The 22,615-nt window shown below is 35.4% G+C and overlaps 1 protein-coding gene across 1 annotated transcript in view; it reads right to left on the reverse strand.

Annotated features, from left to right (window-relative positions):
* The window catches only part of LOC113078488 (transcription factor 4-like), a 115,374-nt gene that overhangs the window by 69,249 nt on the left and 23,510 nt on the right, over window positions 1-22,615 (reverse strand). The window contains 2 exon segments of the mRNA XM_026250787.1: window positions 18,517-18,613; window positions 21,057-21,109. Coding sequence (XP_026106572.1) covers window positions 18,517-18,613; window positions 21,057-21,109 — 150 coding nt within the window.

Raw genomic sequence — 22,615 nt, forward strand, 5'->3', positions numbered from 1 at the left:
GAAAATTAGTCAAATATCCTGACTGACAGCACTGACAAAACATTGGTTGAGCAAAAATCAAACACATGCATATTAATGCTTTTGTTTATATTGAAATGAAGGAAAAATAATTAATCTCAAAGTGCAAAAGAGAATAATATGAAATTAAGTAAATTAATAAAAACAACATGAGCTTTGCTTCTGATCATAAGTAACGGAATTATAAATTATGCAATGCAATGTAATTCTTACATGAGACACTAATTACTAATAGCCAAACATCATAAAAAACTGAACACATTTAATTAATAATTAAACTAGTTTCAGATGCACACAAAGTGACATTTTTCTTATAATCTTACTGTGCGAGAAGCTTTAAGAAACAATAAGCCGCATATGACACTGACGTCTCTGAGAGCAGGTGCAAAAACAGGACGGACTTCACGTTTACTGCGAGAAAAAGAGAGATCTGTGTGAGACTTTCTGTGCTTTTCTTACTGCTGATTGTCTCGGCTGATTTCCAGTAACTAACCGTATCTGACAGCTAATCTAAATATTCCTGGAGTCACAGTTATAGGGCTATGAGAGATGGCAGATATTAAATTAATAACTGTATCTTAAACAACACATTACTGCAGGGATCATGAAAGAAAAACACAGCTCAGGCCTGTATGGACACACCAATATTTCACAGAAAAGGAAATATGTTTTTGGAAATGACATAAATGTATCTAAAATTATATACATTTACTTATATATTCATATAAATTTCAGCTGGCTGAAGGAGCTCCTGACATTCAGCACATTTCCCATGAGAAAAATAATAAATGCATTTAGCCGCTCATCGGATTAAAATAGTTTCAGTGAAGTTTGACGCAGAAAAAAAATCAAGGTAGCCCAATTTGGAAGCCGAGCCTGAGTGCTGTGGCGTCTCTGATAGAATTATGAAAGAGAAGCTGGCACATGGGAAACTTCGGAGAGCCCTGATTGGTCAAGGTCGAGGTTCGGGGGTTGGACGTGCCACTGTGTTCTCATGCCAAGTTCATCTTTAAAGAAGCGCTCACAGAGCTTTTCATGTCTCAAAGCCTAAACGTTTATCACCACACACACTCTGCGGGTTCGAATGTGCAAGTTATTATCAGATCCGAAATCGCTCAGAGTCAGAGTCTAAACAGACACCTTCTCTAACCCCAAAAGCAAATCATTAGACTTGTCATCATGTCCATTTGAGTTCAGCGAGGCTGAGTGGAAACGCAAACCAAGGATAATTATTTAAAACAGGGGGAAGGGTTAAAAAAAAAGCCCGTTGCATGTGGGGGAGGCCGTACTGACATGAATCACTCGTACCAATACAACAGTTTCCATGACATCAGTGGGCTCCAAGCCAGCGTGCCGACAAAGTCTGAAAGGTACAGAAGGAGAAGGCACAGCCAGCTTCAAAAACAACACACATGCACAACACCCTAAAACACTGTCCTCCTTTGCGCTCTATGCCACATCAGAAATACATTTTACACATTGCACGTCAGTGCGACCCTGCCAACGACAAGGTTTGTTTTTTTTCTTTAGCTGATGCACTGCGTTTCACAGGACGCTATCGAAAGTCAATCGAGGGGCATTAAAATTCACCGTACCGGTGGGGGAGCCGTGCACTTGTTAGGTTCCTTTGAAAGCTCTTGATTGCATTCCAGGCAGAGAGCCCCATGCAAAACAGCCCTGATTAAACACCCCCCGACCCGTACGCAGATCAATATAATCACCAAACCCTAAAACATCACCGCGCACCTTTCAGGGAGGCGCTTGGCAAATGCACATGAGTTTGTCGTGGCATTCTGGGGTTGCGTCGCTTTGAATACATTTGGAAATTTGGCACGTTCGAGGCGGCGGAAAATTAACCTCGGCCGACGTTACAGTTTTGGCATTAGTTATAAAGTTGAACAATTATGTGCATGCGGAAAAGTTGGAAATGGATTGGCGTGCACGTGCCTGTGTGTTCACTGCTTAAATGCAGCAGACACTGCAGATTTATTGGTTGGCTCGGTGACAGTGTTTGTAGTGCCAAAACCCCATGGCAAACGTAAGCAAATGCAAGCAAACGAAGAGCTGTCGAATCTTCAGATACTCTCGTATTAGTGCCTCTGTAAATCTCATAATCAACATCAGCGCCTGTTCTCTTTTGTCTCCTTCTTCTTGCGTCTTGTGTTTTAACACAAAGACGCTGCATTGTTCTAGTTCCTCTTTGTTTTGCAAAGGATTTGTTGCGTGATTCCACAATATCTGACGCACAATGGGAACGTGTGTTTGTTTTTGTCTAATCTAAAAACTGAAACAATGTTCTCCATTGTATTTATATCTGAAATAAAACACAAAACGAAGCGGGAGTGGGGATTACTTATGCCGACAGTAAAATACATGACAGATCACAAGACAATTTAGCCGAACAATGAACAAAGGAACATCTCACTAAAGCACCCATATTACTTTGTGCAAAAGAGTGCTTAGATGGTCTTAACATTAACATCTGTACTGTATAAGGAAGACACACAGAATGGTATCTGTGCCAAATGGGATCGTTTGACAGGGCTTAGCCGGGAACGCCGATAACTCGACATTTGCGTGGCTTTATGAGGGGAAAGCCGCTGTTTGCATTGCGTGGATATTTGAAGCACGGAGACGAGTGCACAGGTCAAGAGCTGTCATTTGTACCGCATACCTCTTTTTTGGAAAGAGCGCATCGACTCGCTGTCAGAACAATTACCGGCGTTAAACACTCGTGACAGAAGGCGAAGCGCAGTTCGACCGTGCTTTGATACGACAAGGCTAATCTCCTTCAAGAATCTCAACGCTAATGCCTGAAAACAAATGAATTTAAACGTCTCCTCGTTTTTAAATTTTCTCCTTCAGAGCTCTAGGAATGGGGCATGTTTCTTGCCAAAGTGTGTTTAAGAAAACAGAAGTGAAATACTGTATTCTGGACGCCGTACAGAAGCGCTAACAGGCACTGGAAACGTTACATTAAATGTAATAAAAAGGCTTTAACAACACCCAAATACTTCAGAGGAGATATAGAAGGAAATCACAGATTTGAATAAGCTTGTGTAATAGTCTTAAATAGACTTAAGCTAATAAAAACAATGTCCTTTTGAATTCATTTTAGCCTGTGAGGTGAGTCCAGTTCAGAAACATATCCTGATAATTAAAGCATAGATTAATAATAAAAGCTTAAAAAGCGAAAGAGCAATATATTCGCTACTGATGATACAGCTGAATTACAACACGCTGGAAGAACGACTGAAGCTCAGTGTGACACTGGACCCTTCTCAAGTTTTCTGAAAGTTTTGTAAACACTTCATGCAGCAGCCAATGCAGGTGAAATAGTTTTATTTCCGAATTTAATGTGATAACAGATGTTTGATGTTTTATCCGAATTTAATGTGGGAAAATTTGGATATAACCTATATAAAATTCAGAATTATGGACTATGTTTTTTGGATATGAATTCATGTCTGGCTGTGATAGATAAATAAATAAATACATAAATAACACATGTAGGGTTGCAAAGGGGTGGAACATTTCTGGAAACTTTCCAAAAAATCCATGGAAAAAAAAAAAAATCCTGGAAAGTTTACAAAATTCTGTAATATTTTTCGAAATTTAATGAAAACTTTACACCTTTTTGCAACCCGAAACACATGCAATATAGGCAAAAAAATACACAAATGTATATTACGTAATATTATATCATATGTGTGTGTTTCATAAATAAACAACTGCAATATATACATTTATTTGAATTAATATTACATATTAATACTTGCACACGGTAATAGAGTGAATGTTATAAACAGTGTGTATGTGTGTGTGTGTGTTTCCTCTTTCCCAGGGTCTCTAATGGCTCCTCTGCCTCCCCTGGTGGCAGTAATTATGGACCTGTGGTGGCTTTATGTGTGTGTGTGTTTGTGTGTGTGTGTGTGTGTGTGTGTGAGAGAGAGAGAGAGAGAGAGACGGGCAGAGCAGGTGACGTGTCTGTAACAGCTGGAGGAAGCGGCTACAGCTGCCGAGGAGTCTGGGAAACATGCGCCATACTGCACTGAGAATGAGATCTGAAACTGACCAATGAGCCGCCAGCTTCATCATGATGTCATCCTCATTATAAACTATCAGCTCTGTTCCTGTCTGATTGGTCGATCCAATGCGAAACAGCTGCATTGTACTCCTATTCTTTTGAATAACTATCAACAAACTTTAATTAGATCTACATAATCTAAATAAACAGCAGAATTCCTGTTGGAGCTACAGTACATTAAAAGGGATTCTGCATCGATATCACCACCAATCAAAATCACAAAAAAATTGCATCAAACAAAACCGCCCACTTAATTAAAGCACTGCCAATGATGTAATAGACTCAAAATATACTGAAATGTTTTGTATGCATGCACACATTTTGGACTAAAGTTGTTTCCATGTAAACAATCAACATCTTTAAATCAATAGTTTTTTTTCTCCATTGTTATGTGGTTTGTAAATGTACCTATTTGTCTGATTTAATGAAATTTTTAAACTTAAAATCTTTGTAATGCACTGCAAAAAAAAAAGACGATTTTTCTAAGTTGCATATAAAACTTAACAATAAAAATACAATTTAAGTCTTTCTATTTAAAAAAAAAAAAAGAAAACTTCTTACTACTTTACATTTAATTCAATGTGTTACTTGCCAGTTCTTAATAATTATGTTAAACTTATTAGCAATTTCTGAGTAAAATTGGTAATGACTTCACAATTCGCTTTGAAGCAACTCGTTGGTTTCTTTACATAAAAAATGTTAAAAATACCTCCGGATCCGGATCTTAATACTTTACACTGAAAATAAATTTTATGTAAAAACCATTTTCACGCAGAAACTGCAATGATTGAACAAAGACCGAATGAACAAATGATTACAAAGAAACGGCAAGTTAAACATTAAATCTAACGTGCAACTCAGTCGAAAGACTAAAATATTTTTTCTTGCTAAACATACTCCAATAAACTTACATTGTATTTAGAGACGCGTGATAGGATGCTTCACCCTTCTTATCATTCAAAACCTGACTTTTGTTTTTCCGTGGAACATAAAAGATGTTCTGAAGATCGTTGGGAAACGAACAACACTGGTTCATTTCCAAACTGTGCCACATTCCCAAACTTCCCAGAACTTCTGTTGACATTCATGGCCTGCGGAGGAACGTCTCTCAGCCCTGTTCTCTCCCAGAATCCCCTCAGTGAAGCGTTCCAGTCCGTCGAGGAAGGCGTGTTCAGGCCGGGGGGGCAGATGGCGGGTCACGGCGGGGGGTGCAGGATGGACACACGTGTGCGGTCTGGCACGGACCTCATCCAGGTGGAGAGGGGCTCGTTCCATTGGGTTCAGAAGCTTTGGCAGCGGCTCTGATTAGAGTAATCACACAGAGCGCTGCGCACGACACACTCAGAATATAAAACACCTCTCAGTCTCAAATAGCTCAAATAGACTTGATGGAGATCTCAGTTACGCTTCATTGAAGACTCAGCTTTGCCTAAAAGATGCATGAACTCAGACTCAGTGAATGATGCATCAGTGACATCATCAATCAATCTTTTTCTTTTGAACAATTTAACCTCAACTGATCTAGCTGAAAAAATCGAGATCTCATTTGTGATCTGTCGGTGATCCTGTCAAACTTTACAATAAGATCCTATAAGTCAATGCATTAACTTACAATATGAGAAATACACTTGTTACAGTATTTATTCATCTTCGTTTACATTAGTTCATTAAAAAATACAACTGTTCATTGCAATTTAATGTCAATTTAGTAACGTTAACATAAAACTTTCGATTTCAATAATAGAATTATTAGTAAGTGTTAAAATAAACTACATTTAATCAGTCATAATTATGTAGAAGTAATTTGTCTTTGCACTGTAAGAATGATTTTTGCAATTCGTTAATATTAAAGTCGGCTCGTTTTATAATATCACATTAAATAATAAATACTTTTGGAAAATATAATAATTTAATAACACCTAGTTTTTAAGATATAATAATAATAATAATAATAATAATAATAATAATAATAATAATAATAATAATAATAATAATAATAATAATAATAATAATTAAATTACCTTTAACTAAGATTGATATATTTAATTGCCAGTTCATGCACTGTTAAAATTATTTTTCAAAGTTGTTATAAAAGCACATTATTGCAGTGCATTTTATAAGAACAGACTTAGTTTTTCTACTTCAAAATTTCACATTCAGTGCACTTGATAAATTTTTGTGAAAATTACTAGCAATTTTCGAGGAAAAAAAAATATATATATAATATAGTTTTGCACTTAGCTAATGTTAACAAATGGAACCTTCTATACTCACTCATTTCTTCCGAATTTGAAAGTTCATCTCCTGTCGGCGCGTCACAAACGTCAGACGCTTCACACACCTGAGACGTGACTTCTGCGACACATCTGGATTGTTGGGAAGCACATGTGTGTGTGTGTGTGTGTGTGTGTGACTGTGTTGTATTCCTGTGTGTCATGTTGACAGGCGTTCAAAGTAGTAAATCTCTGCTGAAACTAATTAACTCAACTCAACATCATACAGCTGTCCACGCTATTTTTGTTTAAAGGATTGTTCGAGAATAAATACAACTTAAACTTCACTGAAACCATCAATGATATGCTGAATATTACCATTTAACATTATTTATTTAAACAAATGGAAAACACCCTTTTATATATATATATATATATATATATATATATATATATATATATATATATATATATATATATACCTGTATATATGTGTGTGTGTGTGTGTGTGTGTGTGTGTGTTTAGGGAGAAATGGACACTGATTTTATAATAATTTTAAATATAAAATGTGTGTACACAATTGTAGCAAAGTGTGTTTTTAAATAAAGTGTGTTTTTAAATAAATATTTTATTGTTAAAATTAACAAATAGCAGTAATGTAAATTATATTGAATTAAGATATAATAAAATCAATATATATAATATTACTATATAAATTATTTTGCACATTAAAGCCAACAATCATGAAACATTTTTTTTTACCAAAGAATAATTTATTAAACATTGTTTTTCTGGTGCATTCCACATAAACACTCTTAAAAATAAAGGTGGTTCACGATGCCATAGAAGAACCTTTTTGTCTAAATGGTTCCAGAGAGAACCTTTAACATATGAAGAACTTTCTTTAGTTCTCTGTGGCGCTTACAGCTAAAATCTGCATCCAGAACAATCCATTACAGCTGACAAGTTAAATGTTGCATGCGACACCATATGGCTTTCAGGAGCGAACCACGAGAATGCATCACGATTAAGGTGTTTGGCTGCAGTCTCCAATCCAGCATCACTTCCTCTAGCTTCTGTCTTTCCCTCATCCTCGCAGACTTATCTGTTCGTTTGTTTGTGTAATTGATAGTCTGCAGCTTATACCACTTCTGACACAGAACACACGGTATCCGCACAATATCAGTTACTGTTACTATGATAAAAGAAACCAAAAAGACATTAAAATGACTGATTCTTAAACTTCTAACTTTGTTTCCTATACAAAATAATGAGACACTACCACAGCCAATCAGAACACATTCCATTTACAATATACGTTTTTTTGGGCCAATGAGATTCCACAGTGGGCGGAGCTAACAAATGCAAAACAATACAAATGGAAGGTAAGCAACATTTTCTGAAATGTATCACTTGAAGGTGATATTAAAACAAGAAAAATAATTTAAAAAATGTTTTCAATTAAGTTATATTAATAAAAAGCATATAATATAATATATAATTACTATCTGTCTGAAATACTTCATATCAGATTTCCTAAAAAACAATGTAATAAAAAATATTTGTCTTATTGAGAATCATTTTTCAAAAATATAATATTAAAATAATGATATTTAATATAATTTATTTCAGTTACCATGTATCTTTTTTTTCAAGTAACAATTTTTTAGCTATTTCGTTTAGTTGTTTTAGTATCATTATAATTTTTTTAATATTTAGAATTTTTATATTTTTCATTTTTACTTTATAAGTTTTAGTAAATTTGTTGTGTGCTTTGTCTTCTTTGTCTATGCAGATTTAATACTTTTTAGCTTTTGATTATTTTAGAGCTAAAATTAAATACAAATATATTTTTATTTCAGTTAACATTTATTTCAAGGGATTTTTTTTTTCAAGTTTTTATGGTTTTGGGTTTAGTTTATTTAACTTTAATAACACTGAATCTCACAAGCGAACATAAAAAGCACAAAATTATAAAAAACAAAATTAACTAAAATTTTGCACATAAAAAATTGTGGTGCTTGGATGAGAAAATGTGTATAAGCATGGAATATAATGAGCCTCAGCATTAGGGGCTTGTGGGTAAAAACAGCCGCTGAACAGCTGGAGAAAGATAATGAGACGCAGAAAGCAAACTACTTCCTGTTTGAGTACGTTACACGATACACACGCTTCTGTGAAAATGAGACGTTTAACAGGGTTTCAAGGTTGGACGCTTGATCACACGTCTTGACATCCCGAAACGCCCTCGTTTTACCCCGTCGAGGGGCCACGCGGGGGGAGGTCAAAGGTCGCGCCCCTTCTCTTGTCCAGTCGGCGCGGGTTAATGCGACGCAAGGCTCGCGACAGAAGGGTCAAGGTTCAATCCGCCGTGGCACGCGCTCAGAGCAGAAACATGATTAAGACCCGTGAAGAGTGAAGAAGATCCCGATTAAGAGACATCATACTCAAATCTCTATCTATCTATCTTTAAAACAAAATCTACTTTATAAGTTTAGAAAAAAATAAACAACTATTGAAAAAACTGAAAAAATCTGATTTTATTGATGCATTAATATAATATAAAAACATTACAAACATAATAATTATAACTCCAACAGAGAAATAATGACAAGTATTAAGAGTGAATTTTGTGTTTATGACATCAACTACTATTTTAAATGTATTATATATATATATATATATATATATATATATATATATATATATATATATATATATATATATATAATTTTATATATATATATATATATATATTTAAATATGCATTTCTACTAATTACAAATATTATGTGCTAACAATGTCATTTACATCATTTAAATATTTATTTCTAATAATTAAAGACATAATTTGCTAACAATGTTAAATCGTGTTTATATTTTAAAATTAATTTCTAATAATTCTAATTATTACATGCAAAAATTGCAACAAATCTGACGCATTTTAAACATAATACTGTATGCAAACGGCTGCTCAATGGGTTTTTAAGTGCAAAACACACACACAAAAACCGCAGTAGTGTGTGCACGGTTTATTGTTTGTATGTGTGTGTGTGTGTGTGTGTGTGATGCCAGGCATGAGAGATGTTGTGTGGCATCTGTGCCAGTTTGGCCGTGGCAGACGTTACGCACAGAACAAAAGAGCTTTGGATGTGAGCAGACGGCTCGGCCCGTTTCACTGCAACCTAACGCGCCATTTTACATCACACAGTTCACTGTATCGATCTATAAATAAAGAGAGAGAATTAAATCTCAATATAGAAGCTACTAGTCATTTTTAACACTGTAAAAAAATTATATAGCATCACCTAATCAAGATGGATTTTGCAAAAGAAAAGCTTTTGCGCTTTTTATCTGTATTTATTCAAGAGCCAACACCATGCAAACGCTTAGTCAATTCTTTTGTCATTCAAATGAAGCACTAAATTAAATACAGACACATAAACACTCGAGTGGCTTAAAAACCCCGAACGCCAGGACTGCAGATTTGAGCTCAAACAAATCCAGCACTGTCCCAAAACCCACGCCGTCCAAACCCTGCCTTTCTACGGCCCTGTGGAGGCGGACCGAGAGAGAGAGAGAGAGAGAGAGAGAGAGAGAGAGAGAGAGAGAGCAGAGGTGAAGGTCTCTGAATGTCTCTCGGCGGGTTTACTCGTGTCCTGCAGGATTTGCCGTGACTCTTTCTTTCAGGAAGCGGGATAAGATCCTGACACAGCGCGTCTCTTTTTCTTTAGCCGACAGGATTAGTGGAAACACTCCCTTCACGACAGGATGCAAATAACCTTTCACTTCAAAAAGCACACGGAGAGGCCAACTTTTCTGCATCTGTCACCTCGGAGCGCACGCGGCGTCTTTAGGCTCCACGAAAGCACGATGAATGGAAAATGCCGACACTAGTGCACTTGAATTTCCCACAATTCCATTGTGCTGAAAGCACATTCAGATTGTTCTTAAGTGCTGCATGTGCCTTAACTTTTGCAACAGATGTTTTTTTAACGACAAGAAAATTTGGGGGTTGAATGAATAATAACAGACAAGTAAACAAAAAAAACAAAAAAAATATATATATATATATTAAAATAACATCTACTGTATATTCAGAGTGGAATGCAAAAATTAATACACAGTACAAAAATACTTTCAAACAATTGTTTCAACTGTAAAATGCAACAGAATGCGACATTTTTTTAAAATTCTAGAATACAGCGGAATGTTACATTGTTTTAAACTGGAATCCAGTAGAATGCTACATTGAATGTTTCATTGTTAGCATTCTTTTGTGCTCTAAAGATTAAAACACTGTTTTAAATTGTAGAATATAACAGAATGCTACATTTTTAAAAACTGTAGAAGAATCCAGGGGAAAGATACTTTGTTTTAAACTGTAGAGTATGATCGAATGCTACACTGTAAAATGCAACAGAATGCTACATTTCTTAAACCGTAGAACAGTGAGGAATGCTACATTGTTTCAAACTGTAGAAAATGACAGAATGCTACATTATTGTCACATGACTTAAGAAACAAATAGGGCCATTTAGAATTTGTCAATTTAATGCAAATCATAAAAACACGAATTGCTTGGTTTATTCCTCACACTGGAAATGGAAGGTCCAGATGAGAGCATTGCATTGTGGGAAAACTCTCTCTCATGTAGTGTGCTCTGGTTAGAATTTAGTCAAATGTTATCTGTTTTTTTAAATTCCTCACACACTTTAAATACTGCAGAATTGTTGGGATTGCTTTACTGTTCAGAATATGGCAATTATTGGAGACAGAATCCCAGTGTAACATTTCAACTTGTGCCTCATCACATCCATTTAACCTGGTTAAGAGAATCAGAGAAAGAAAAACGAGTTTCGTTTCTTTCTCTCTGATGAAACTTGAAGTCAAACAGAGCCGGAGGATGAGATCGGCACGTCAGTCTGTCATATCCCACGGTCGAGATTAACACACTTCCCTCTCTCTCTCTCTCTCTCTCTCTCTCTCTCTCTCCCCACCGGGATCTTTTCATTTACCGCTTATTGTTTCCTGTTATACTCGTTTATGCTGCTTTTCTGTGTTTTAATGCATGAGATTAACAAAACTGTGACAAATTCAGGTCACGACCCTCCTGAAGGAAGCAAACGCCATTGGTCTGACTCATGTGAACGTGTGTGTGTGTGTGTATGTGTGTGTGCTGATTATTGTATGCATGCAAATCTATAGCATGCAGCATATCACGGTCTCCCAGAATGCAATGCAATCAGCCTCCCATGTCTAGGGTGAAGATATAAAATCAATCGTGGTTTTATCAAAATCTCTTTCCACACAAATTGCTTGAATAAACTACAAAAATACAGAAAACTGAAATAAATAGTTTTTTTTATTCATATAGCACCATTTTGTCATGTTATACCATGGAATATAGTGGAATGCTACACAATTTCAAACTGTAGAATTCGACAGAATGCTACATTGTTTCAAAATGTAGAATACATTTTAATGCTACAACGTAAAATAAAAACGGAGTTAAAGAGTTAAGATATTCTGACGCTTATAAATATCCCAAAGATCTAAAATAACTACGTCTATTTATGAGACGCTTGAATTAAACATGAAACATTAATGAAGTCATGTGACATCATGCATGCTACAGACATGCAGTAATATTTTTGAGAAGCTCTTATCAGATGCATTGTGGGATACGCAGCAGAATTCCTCTTTAAAGGTGGTTTTTCCATCAGTTCTTGTGTTTTAACTCAAGGACACACAACTGCGCGACATTGTTGCGTGTCTTCAGCAGCCGTCAAACACCACAGCGACACACACACACACACACACACACATCATGGCTCAGCGTGCGTCTGTGGATTCCCAAATGCACGACGACATTCCCAGCAGCCCGTCTCCTGCTCTCTTTAAACACACATCAGGCCGGATGGGATTGGCGCGTTCGGTCTGTAAAGGGTTAAGCGTTCGATGCCAGCATCTCATTTGCATACGGTGCTTTCAGTTTTTTCTCGCCCCCAAAAAGTTGGCAGCTCTCCTCGTTTCCCATAATGCCAGCATTTGGGAATTGCGCGTGGAATGAAGCCGATGCAATCTCCTGCCTGCGACATGCATTTTCATTAATTACAGCCTTGTCAGCAAAAGCATTATCGAAGCTGAATATGAAAATGCTAATGAGCGCTCATTTACATATTTTTCTTTGTTGGAATGTCATTAATTATTACGTTTTATGATGATGAATGCAGCTGTCGATGTTCTCCGAAGCCTAATTAGCTATCAGAGGATGCACAGATATGATCAGTGAGCGCGAGTCCCAAACTTTTTCCTTACGTTATAGAGTTTTTAGATTCGATCCCGGAACGGTTGACATCGGATGACACGAGAGCCTTGAGAAAAAAAAAAAAACTTTAAAAAAAAAGCAGCTTAATTAATGCAGTCCTTAATTACTACAGCATGATGTCAGCGGCTTTAATTAAGAATTGGCTTGGTTACAGAAACTCCTGGCTGTAATAAAAGTCATTATGAAGCTGAGCTCCAAAAGCCTTCAGTGAGATGTGCGCTGCTCATTAACACACACACACACACACACACACAAACACACACACACACACACATGCATGCAGCAACTTGTCTCCAAGGATATGGTTTAAAATCGCATCCGACTTTTCATTTGTTCACACTTTTTTAATAACGAGTAAACCTCACCGCTGCGTCTTTCTTCTTTCCGGTCGGGAACTCGTCAGAATCAGTCGCTGAGGCTCAGCCGCTGGATCAGTGTTTATCAGTAAAGAGAAAAAGAAGGAGCGGCAGATGGGGCTATTACACATGACCAAACCCATCCATCAGGACAGAAGGACCCAGGTGCAGCCCAGCCGCGCAACAACACGTCATTTCACAGTCTGTCACACACACACACACACACACACACACACACACAGTCATGGTCCTACATGAGCGACCCTGCCCTGCTCCCATGAGGGCTCATCTGCATGGTACGCACACACATGGACACACTCACACACACACACACACACACACACACACACACGTACACACACGAAACACACACAAACTCAAACACATGTACACACACGCATGTACACACACACACACACACACACACACACACACAAACACACACACACGAAACACACATACACACAAACACACGCACACACACACACTCAAACACACGCACACACACACACACACAGACACATACAAACACACGTACACATGTGTGCACACACACACACACACGTACACGAACACACACACACACACACACGCACTCACACACACATTTACACATACACACATGTACACACACACACACACGTGTACACACAAACACACACACTCACTCACACACACACACACACGTACACACACGAAACACACACAAACTCAAACACATGTACACACACACACACACAAACTCAAACACACAAACACACGCACACACACACATACAAACACACACACACTCAAACACACGCACGCACACACTCAAACACACACACACACACACACGTACACACACACACACGTACACACACACACACGTACACATGTGCACACACACACGTACTCACACACACATTTACACATACACACATGTACACACACACACACACGTGTACACACAAACACACACACTCACTCACACACACACACGTGTATACACACACACACACACACACACACACACACAAGGTCCTGGCTCTGCTCCAGCGACTGACTGAGCTTGACCTGATGTCTTCATCAAACACACACACACACACACACACACACACACACTTAGACACATACTTTACCCTGGTACTTCTTTGCAAGCAACTGATCGTGGATGAGAAGAAAATGTAAATCTTAAATGAAATTGAGAATTATTTAAAAAAAAAAATTTATTCAAACAAATCGTATATAAATATGTGAAATAAAAAAAGACTACAATAAACATTTGAATTAAATTAATTGAAATAATATTAGCAAATCTAAGAAGCCAGAATATCTGATAAAAATATTAAAATAAATATTTACATAGAATGTAAAAAATATTTACGTTTTTATATATTTAAAACGAATTTTAACTATTACAAAAATAAAAAGATAATTTTAATAAACTGAAATGAACAAGTTTATGCAGTCAGGATGTCCAGTAAAATATTTTTTTAACATTTACAATTCAAAAAAATACAATATAAAACTGTGCATTTTAAATAAAATATGGACTTTAATAAACATTTCAATTATATGTATTTAATTGAAATGAACAAATCTAAGCAATCAGGATATCTTATAAAAATATTGAAATAAAATCAAATGAAATAAAAACACTCCTAGCGCTCAGTGTGAGATAATTAACTGGTTAGCGACTGGACAAAGTTTAGGGGTGTGTCCCAAAGGAGTGGGCCAATCAGATGCTCTCCCTCCAGAAACCAGATGTCCATAAAATGTGACATTTATAGTCCTTCAAACAAACACATCTGCATCTGGAAATACTAAACGCCTCAAATGTGGTCTGAAGAGTGATTTTACCCTCCTTCATGCGGTTTAGATTTCTGATACCTCTAAAAAACACCTCCCTTGTGGAAATTAACCATGGTGTGAATATAATTTCCTATACATTCAACTCTGAATTTTGGAATACAACAAAAAAATTAAATTAAAGTAATTAAACAGAAATTAACAAATCTGAGCAGCTTGGATATCTAATTAAATATTTGTAATATATTTAAATTAAATCAGAATAATAAACTAAAATATAAACACTCCCAGCCCTCCTTTTAATATAATTAACATAACTATATTGATAATATTAATGTGTTTTCTTTTTTTATTCTATACAGTTATTCAATACACAAACAGTAGTCTATAATTATAGCAAAATAATATAATATCATAAAAAAGAATTATTTCACATTTTGATTAATACTAATAATAGTTATTATTATTATCTACATATGTGTTTAAGCTAGAAGAATAAATTATTAATATAATTTTTTATTAATATAATATAAAAAATAAATTATTTATAAAAAACAAATAAAATACTACTTGCATTTATTTTAAAAAATTACATTTTATTTTACATGTATTAATTTTTTACATATAAAATATTACATATATATATATATATAATGTTTTATAATAATTTTTTTATTTTATAAAAAAATAATAATAACTGATCATTAAATTATTATTATTATTATAAATCACAATATATAATTCTGTACTATATATGACTTATATCATAAAGTGTAATGAAATCCAGGCTTACTGCAGCCCAGTCAGAGTTTTTTTTTTTTTTCAATTAAAACAAAAAGTCCAGTAATGAATTATGAGCAATCAAAGAGGTCAGCACTTTTGAAACAAACTTCTCTATATGCATAAAATACTGCCGGCCGACAGGAAAAAATGCTTGCTGAATAAACAGCAATAAAGTATTTGTGTCTGAAAACTGCTTGCAGGAGACAACAAGAATCCAGCGCTTCTTCACTGAGCCTCGCAGAAACAAACCTGCTTACAGTCTGGAACCTGTGTGTGCTTCATTTAGCAGCTACAGGACAGGAGGAGAACAGGAGACCTGCACCTGCTCACACACACACACACACTCGCACTCACACACACACTCGCACTCGCAGACCCACACTCACACGTGCACACACACACACACACACACACACACACAGACACTCACACACACACACACACACACACACACACAGACACTCACACACACACACACACACACACACACTCGCACAAACGCACACACACACACACACACACAGACACACAGACACACACACACACACACACACACACACACACCACACTCACACACACACACACACACACACTCACACACTCACACACAGACACACACTCACACACTCACACACAGACACACACACACACACACACACACACACACACACACTCACACACTCACACACAGACACACACACTCACACACTCACACACACACACACACACACTCACACACACACACACACACACACTCACACACTCACACACAGACACACACACACACACACACAGACAGACATACACAGACATACACAGACACACACACACACACACACACACACAGACACACACACACACATACATACAGAAACACACACACACACACACACTCACACACTCACACACAGACACACACACACACACACACAGACAGACACACACAGACATACACAGACACACACACACACACACAGACACACACACACACATACATACAGAAACACACACACGCACACACACACACATACAGACACACACACAGACACACACGCACTCACACACACAAACACACACACACTCACACACACACACACACACACACCACACTCACACACACACACACACACACACACACACACACTCACACACTCACACACAGACACACACACACACTCACACACTCACACACAGACACACACACACACACACACACACACACACTCACACACTCACACACAGACACACACACTCACACACTCACACACACACACACACACACTCACACACTCACACACAGACACACACACACACACACACTCACACACTCACACACAGACACACACACACACACACACACACAGACAGACACACACAGACATACACAGACACACACACACACACACACACAGACACACACACACACATACATACAGAAACACACACACGCACACACACACACATACAGACACACACACAGACACACACGCACTCACACACACAAACACACACGCACGCACACACACACACACAGACACACACACACACATACAGAAACACGCACGCACCCACACACACACATACAAACTTCTGTTTGTACAAAGACACTATTTCTGAATTTTTAAATAATGTAAATAAATATAAAACAGATCAAATTATATATATATATATTACACAATTAATTTTTTTAATAAAACACAAAATAATAATGATATATTATTATATAAATATTATTTAAATATATTACAGATTATAAAAAAATATAAAAAATTTAATATTATATTTTTAACAAATGTGTTTTTTTTGTGACAAATTTATATATATATATATATTTATAATTTTTAACTAATTAATTACATGATGTAACAATTAATTAATTATCAAAAATTATGCAGACATTAATTTGGGCTGCGAAATTACCCCCCAAAATATAATTGTAACATTTTAATTACCATATTATTCTTTCACATTTGAGATCTGACTGTGTGTAATTGAATCTACAGAACTAAACAAACATCTTTTAGTAATGTTCACAACAGACCTTATTTTTACTACTAATAAATCCATTATAAATACTCATAAGGTAACTCATAATGCTAAATCTATTTTTCCCTCTTGATTTCACACTGTGGAGCCTGAGATGTATTTCAGACACAGGAAGTGATGTCACCGTCTGCTCAGTGCTCCACAGGAAGGACAAACCCACGACCTCAGAGAGCCACGAACATTCAGCCTCTCTCTTCCAAGTAATTACCAACAGAAACTAAAACACGATGACATCATCCTGCACTCAGACTCGTATGCAAATGTCGTCCAATCAAATGCTCTCTGGGATGCAGATGCCCCTCCCACTCAACCACCTGACTCTGACAAGCAATAGATTCGATCATGATTCATGGCTCTGCTGTAAACTAAATACTAAAGGATATTTTTAAAATAGGAGCACTTCCTGTTTCCCCAGGAAATACATAAACGCAGGAAAGGAAACTGCACAGATAAAGACATGCTGTAAAATAACCTCACAATGTGCAAATTATATTATATGCTAATAGTTTTGACCTTAAAGAGAGAGAGAGAGAGAGAGAGAGAGAGAGAGAGAGAGAGGGAAACATCCTCATATTACAGTTTTCATGCTTTAAGTCAAGCTTAATTAGTCTGAGGCCGATTATCTGAATCACTGACCATTTGTTCACTGGATGAGACAGAGACGGCCAGCGGCACCGCACAGCATTCTGGGTAAATGAGCATCAGCACTACACACACACTCAGAGACGTGTGAAAGAAACACACAGCCCTTTCCAGACGTTTCTGATTAATGAACACACACTCCTGCAGGACTGATTCAATCTGATTCCCTAAAGAATCGTTCAGATGAGTCACCAAAGAGCCGTTCGCTCACAATGAAGCCGAAGGTTTCCCATCATGCTCTGCTCTTACCTGCTAATCTGGGGTTGGTGTACGGCGGAGAGACGCTGTCATGTGACCCCAGGTCCCGACTGGACATGTGACCGTACTGAGAGCCAGCAGCGTAATTCTGCAGGGGTCAAAGGTCAAAGGTCAAACCTAGTAAGATCTATAAAGGACAGTGTATAAATCATAAATATTACAGCTAAAAACACACATTAATACTGATGTGTTTAATGGCATATACAGTATTATAATACACCTGTTCTGTTCATGGCTCAAAAATCTCATGTATTTTTTTATAAAAACTTCTATTAAACAGGATAAATATCATTATATCACACATTTTGTTTTTATATATTATGATACATGAATGAATGATAGAAATGATCAAATAAACAATAATACTTGAATTTAGTATATTATATTAAATTATATTATATTATCTAAAATAATAAACAGATATATTGATGCATTTAATTTAATGTCAAAAAAAAAAGAATCCATGTATTTTAAAGAGGCAAAATATCAAATAAAAATTTGCCTATTCATACATTTAATATACAGACATATATGAGGTCAAATAATATAAATGATAAAATAAATGATAATACACACATTATAAACAAAATAAAAAATAAATAAAAATTCTAAAATTCTAAATTCTAAATTCAAAATTCAAAATTAACAATTAAATTAAAATTAAAATTAAAATTAAAATTAAAATTAAAATTAAATTAAATATTGAGGTGCTTAAGCGTACAAATGATCAAGAGAGTAAAAATGCATGCATTTTATTGAAGATAAATATAAAATCAAAATTGGCCCTATATTCACAGTTAATATGTATTATTGGTCTTATTGTGAAAAACCCAAAAATGTGTTCCAGCCCTGAAACTACTTTAGTGTCCACCTGACATAAATCAATAAAAAAATCATCTTTGGTGTGTAAAGTTCACTTTATGATCCAATCGAATCTTGATGGATAAAATCCTGCCTCCATTTTCCTTTTTTTAAACATTCAGATTTAATCAGAAATAATTAAATCAACCTGTTATGAATCAAAGGTGATCACAGGTCATGTACTCAAGAATTAATGTCAGTCTCTCAAGATAAATTACAGTTTAAACTCTGAAGCGTGTCATGACACCAACAACCTTCGACTGTCTTTCAGCTCTGTTTTTGATTCCCTTCTGGATCCTCAGACTGAAACGTGCTGATGTTCATCTCTGGAAATTAATTAGCATTCTGCGGATGCATGGAGCTGAATGTGAAAGTGCTTCGTAAGCACGTCCTTGATTCACCTCCGCAGACCTGATCGCTGATTCTGCTGATCTCAGAGTGACCTTTGACCTCTCAGACATCGCTGGCAGATCCAAGCGCAATAATGTCGAAATAACGTGCAAAAGTGCACGACGTAATGCAACGACTGCCTCTAAACAACAAGATGCAGAGGCTACACAGATAAAACCATCCCACAATGCATTGCCACTAATTTAACATGCAAAAATGTTCATCCAGTGTGAAGGACGAGAAACAGTATTATTATTAAAATGCTGAAAATGTGAATAAAAACAATATTAAAACTATTTGTGCACTTTAATTAGAGGCAATGCATCAATAGTTCAGCAACACAGTAATGTCAACCTCTAAGTGTTTATATATTATATCTAAAATAGAAATAAATATTGATATTTTTAATGGAAAAGGAAAAAATATACAATCAGAATTGGCTCTCATTTAAAATATGCATGTATGTTTTCAGTATTTCAATAAAAATATGCATTAATAGTTTCTAGAGAATAAATATCAAATAAAATGACAATAAATTACATTAATGAATTTCACTTATCTAAAATGACATGCATTATAAATGAGGAATAAAATAAATGATAAAAAATATAATAAATAGAATATAAATAAATAATGTTACATAAATGATAAATAATACATTATATCTCAGAAGAACAATAAATAAAAGTAAAAACTTGAGTAAATATAAAAACAATCAGAATATGCATATCCACACTTTGATTTTTTATATTGTATATTAAAATGACAAGAAATTGAATTGATTAATTTAGCTTTTATACAAAGCAACATATAAATGAGGAATATAACAAGTGATAAATATATAATAAACATAATAAACCAAATGATAAAATAAAAAGAATATTATATTATATTTAATATAATATAAACCCACTAAACAACAAATATTAATTTATTAATTTAGCTTTTATATAATGTGACATTCATTAGTAATACAAGTGATAAATATATAATAAATCTAAATAAAAAAAATTATATATAAACTAAAAATGAAAAAAAACATGTATAATATGATATAATTAATATAATATAATATAATATAATATAATATAATATAATATAATATAATATAATATAATATAATATAATATAATATAATATAAATGTCAAACTCTATTGACATCAATTGGGATGTTGCCTTAGAAGTCAGCTGCCTGTGTAGGGACCCTACAGTGAGACGGCTCACTAGGTTTGAACCTGAACACCGAAACAAAAGCATTTCTAAAAGTGTAAAAACTGACCTTCGTTGCACGAACTCCATTCCCCCACGACGAACTCGCTCGGTCTTCCAGATCTACAGAGAGAAGGACAGAAATCACATTTATTTATTCATCAATCCTGCTCAGATTGTCTTAATTAAATCAGAAGAGCTGCCATTCATCGTCTTCCTGTCGCATTGTACAAATTTCCCACAATCCCTCAGTAATGAAGGCCATGTGTGACATAAATGTGATGTTTACATTTGCACAAGTCTAATGGTAATGATGGAGAAACAATGCAACACTGTACATCGCACATGTGCTTCTGTCTTTACACTGTCTCAGGCTCTTTCTCCTGAAGGCTTTATTGAATCGCCCACCGCCAAACTCCCGAAAACCTCTCTCTGCGCTTCCACTCACAATGAGAGCTCCATCAAAGCACGCTCAGCTAACTTCTCTTTAAAGTGGCTCTGCTAATGCCAGAAAGTCAAACAGGCCTTCGTGACTTAAAGACAAAGTGCCTCAAAACAAGAGCTCTGATGAAACCAGGGAACGCAGCAGATCTGTCATCGAGGAACGACACGCGCCAAAACAGAGAGAGGAGAGAAAGCGTCCGAATGCAGGCTCAGGAATTCCTGATCGTCACAAACTTGTCTCAAGAAAATGTGTTTTGGTCATTTCACCAGACACAAGAAATAATATCTGCTCGTGTCAATCAAACTTAATTTAAGAAACGCTAAGGTTTGTTTGATTTGCATGACAATTAAAGACATTTAATTAAAACAATTGAATTATACAACTATTTATTAATTAATAATTTACAAAAAATTATTATTTTAAATAACACACACACACACACACACACACATACATATATATATATATGTATATGTGTGTGTGTTATTTAAAATAATGATTTTTTGTAAATTATTAATTAATAAATAGTTGTATAATTCAATTGTTTTAATTAAATGTCTTTAATTGTCATGCAAAACAAACATATATATATATATATATACACACACAATAAATCAATAAAAATGTAACTAACATTAATTTAGAATGTTACTTATGCTGATTAATAGATGCATATACATAGATAAATATATATTTATTAGGATTTAGAATTAAAATGAGAATGTTGAGGTAAAATATCACAATCCATAAAAATAAAAAAAAATATTTTTTAATAAAACAATAAAATAAAATAAAATAAAATGCATTTAGTCATGGTCACTGGATCTGAGGGTTTCTAGAAGTGTTTCTCTCTAAAGCCAGTTCAGGTGAGACATGATGAATTTATTTGAGCAGTCACACACACTCACACACACACACACACACCCACACACACACACACACACACACACAGACACCTTTCACCTCAAACATCTGGGGTCTCGCTGCCTAAAGCCAGAACAGACCAATAGACTCATATAGAACACACACACACACACATATATATATATATATATGTATATATACACATACACACAGAAATTGCAGATCTATTTTGGTGAAGAAGGATGGATTAGGGGAGGAGTGATGAAAAACAGAAATATAAAAAAGATCTGTGTGTGTGTGTGTGTGTGTTTCATTTATGG

This window comes from Carassius auratus, unplaced genomic scaffold (assembly GCF_003368295.1).
Source record: "Carassius auratus strain Wakin unplaced genomic scaffold, ASM336829v1 scaf_tig00025783, whole genome shotgun sequence".
Lineage (NCBI taxonomy): Eukaryota > Metazoa > Chordata > Actinopteri > Cypriniformes > Cyprinidae > Carassius > Carassius auratus.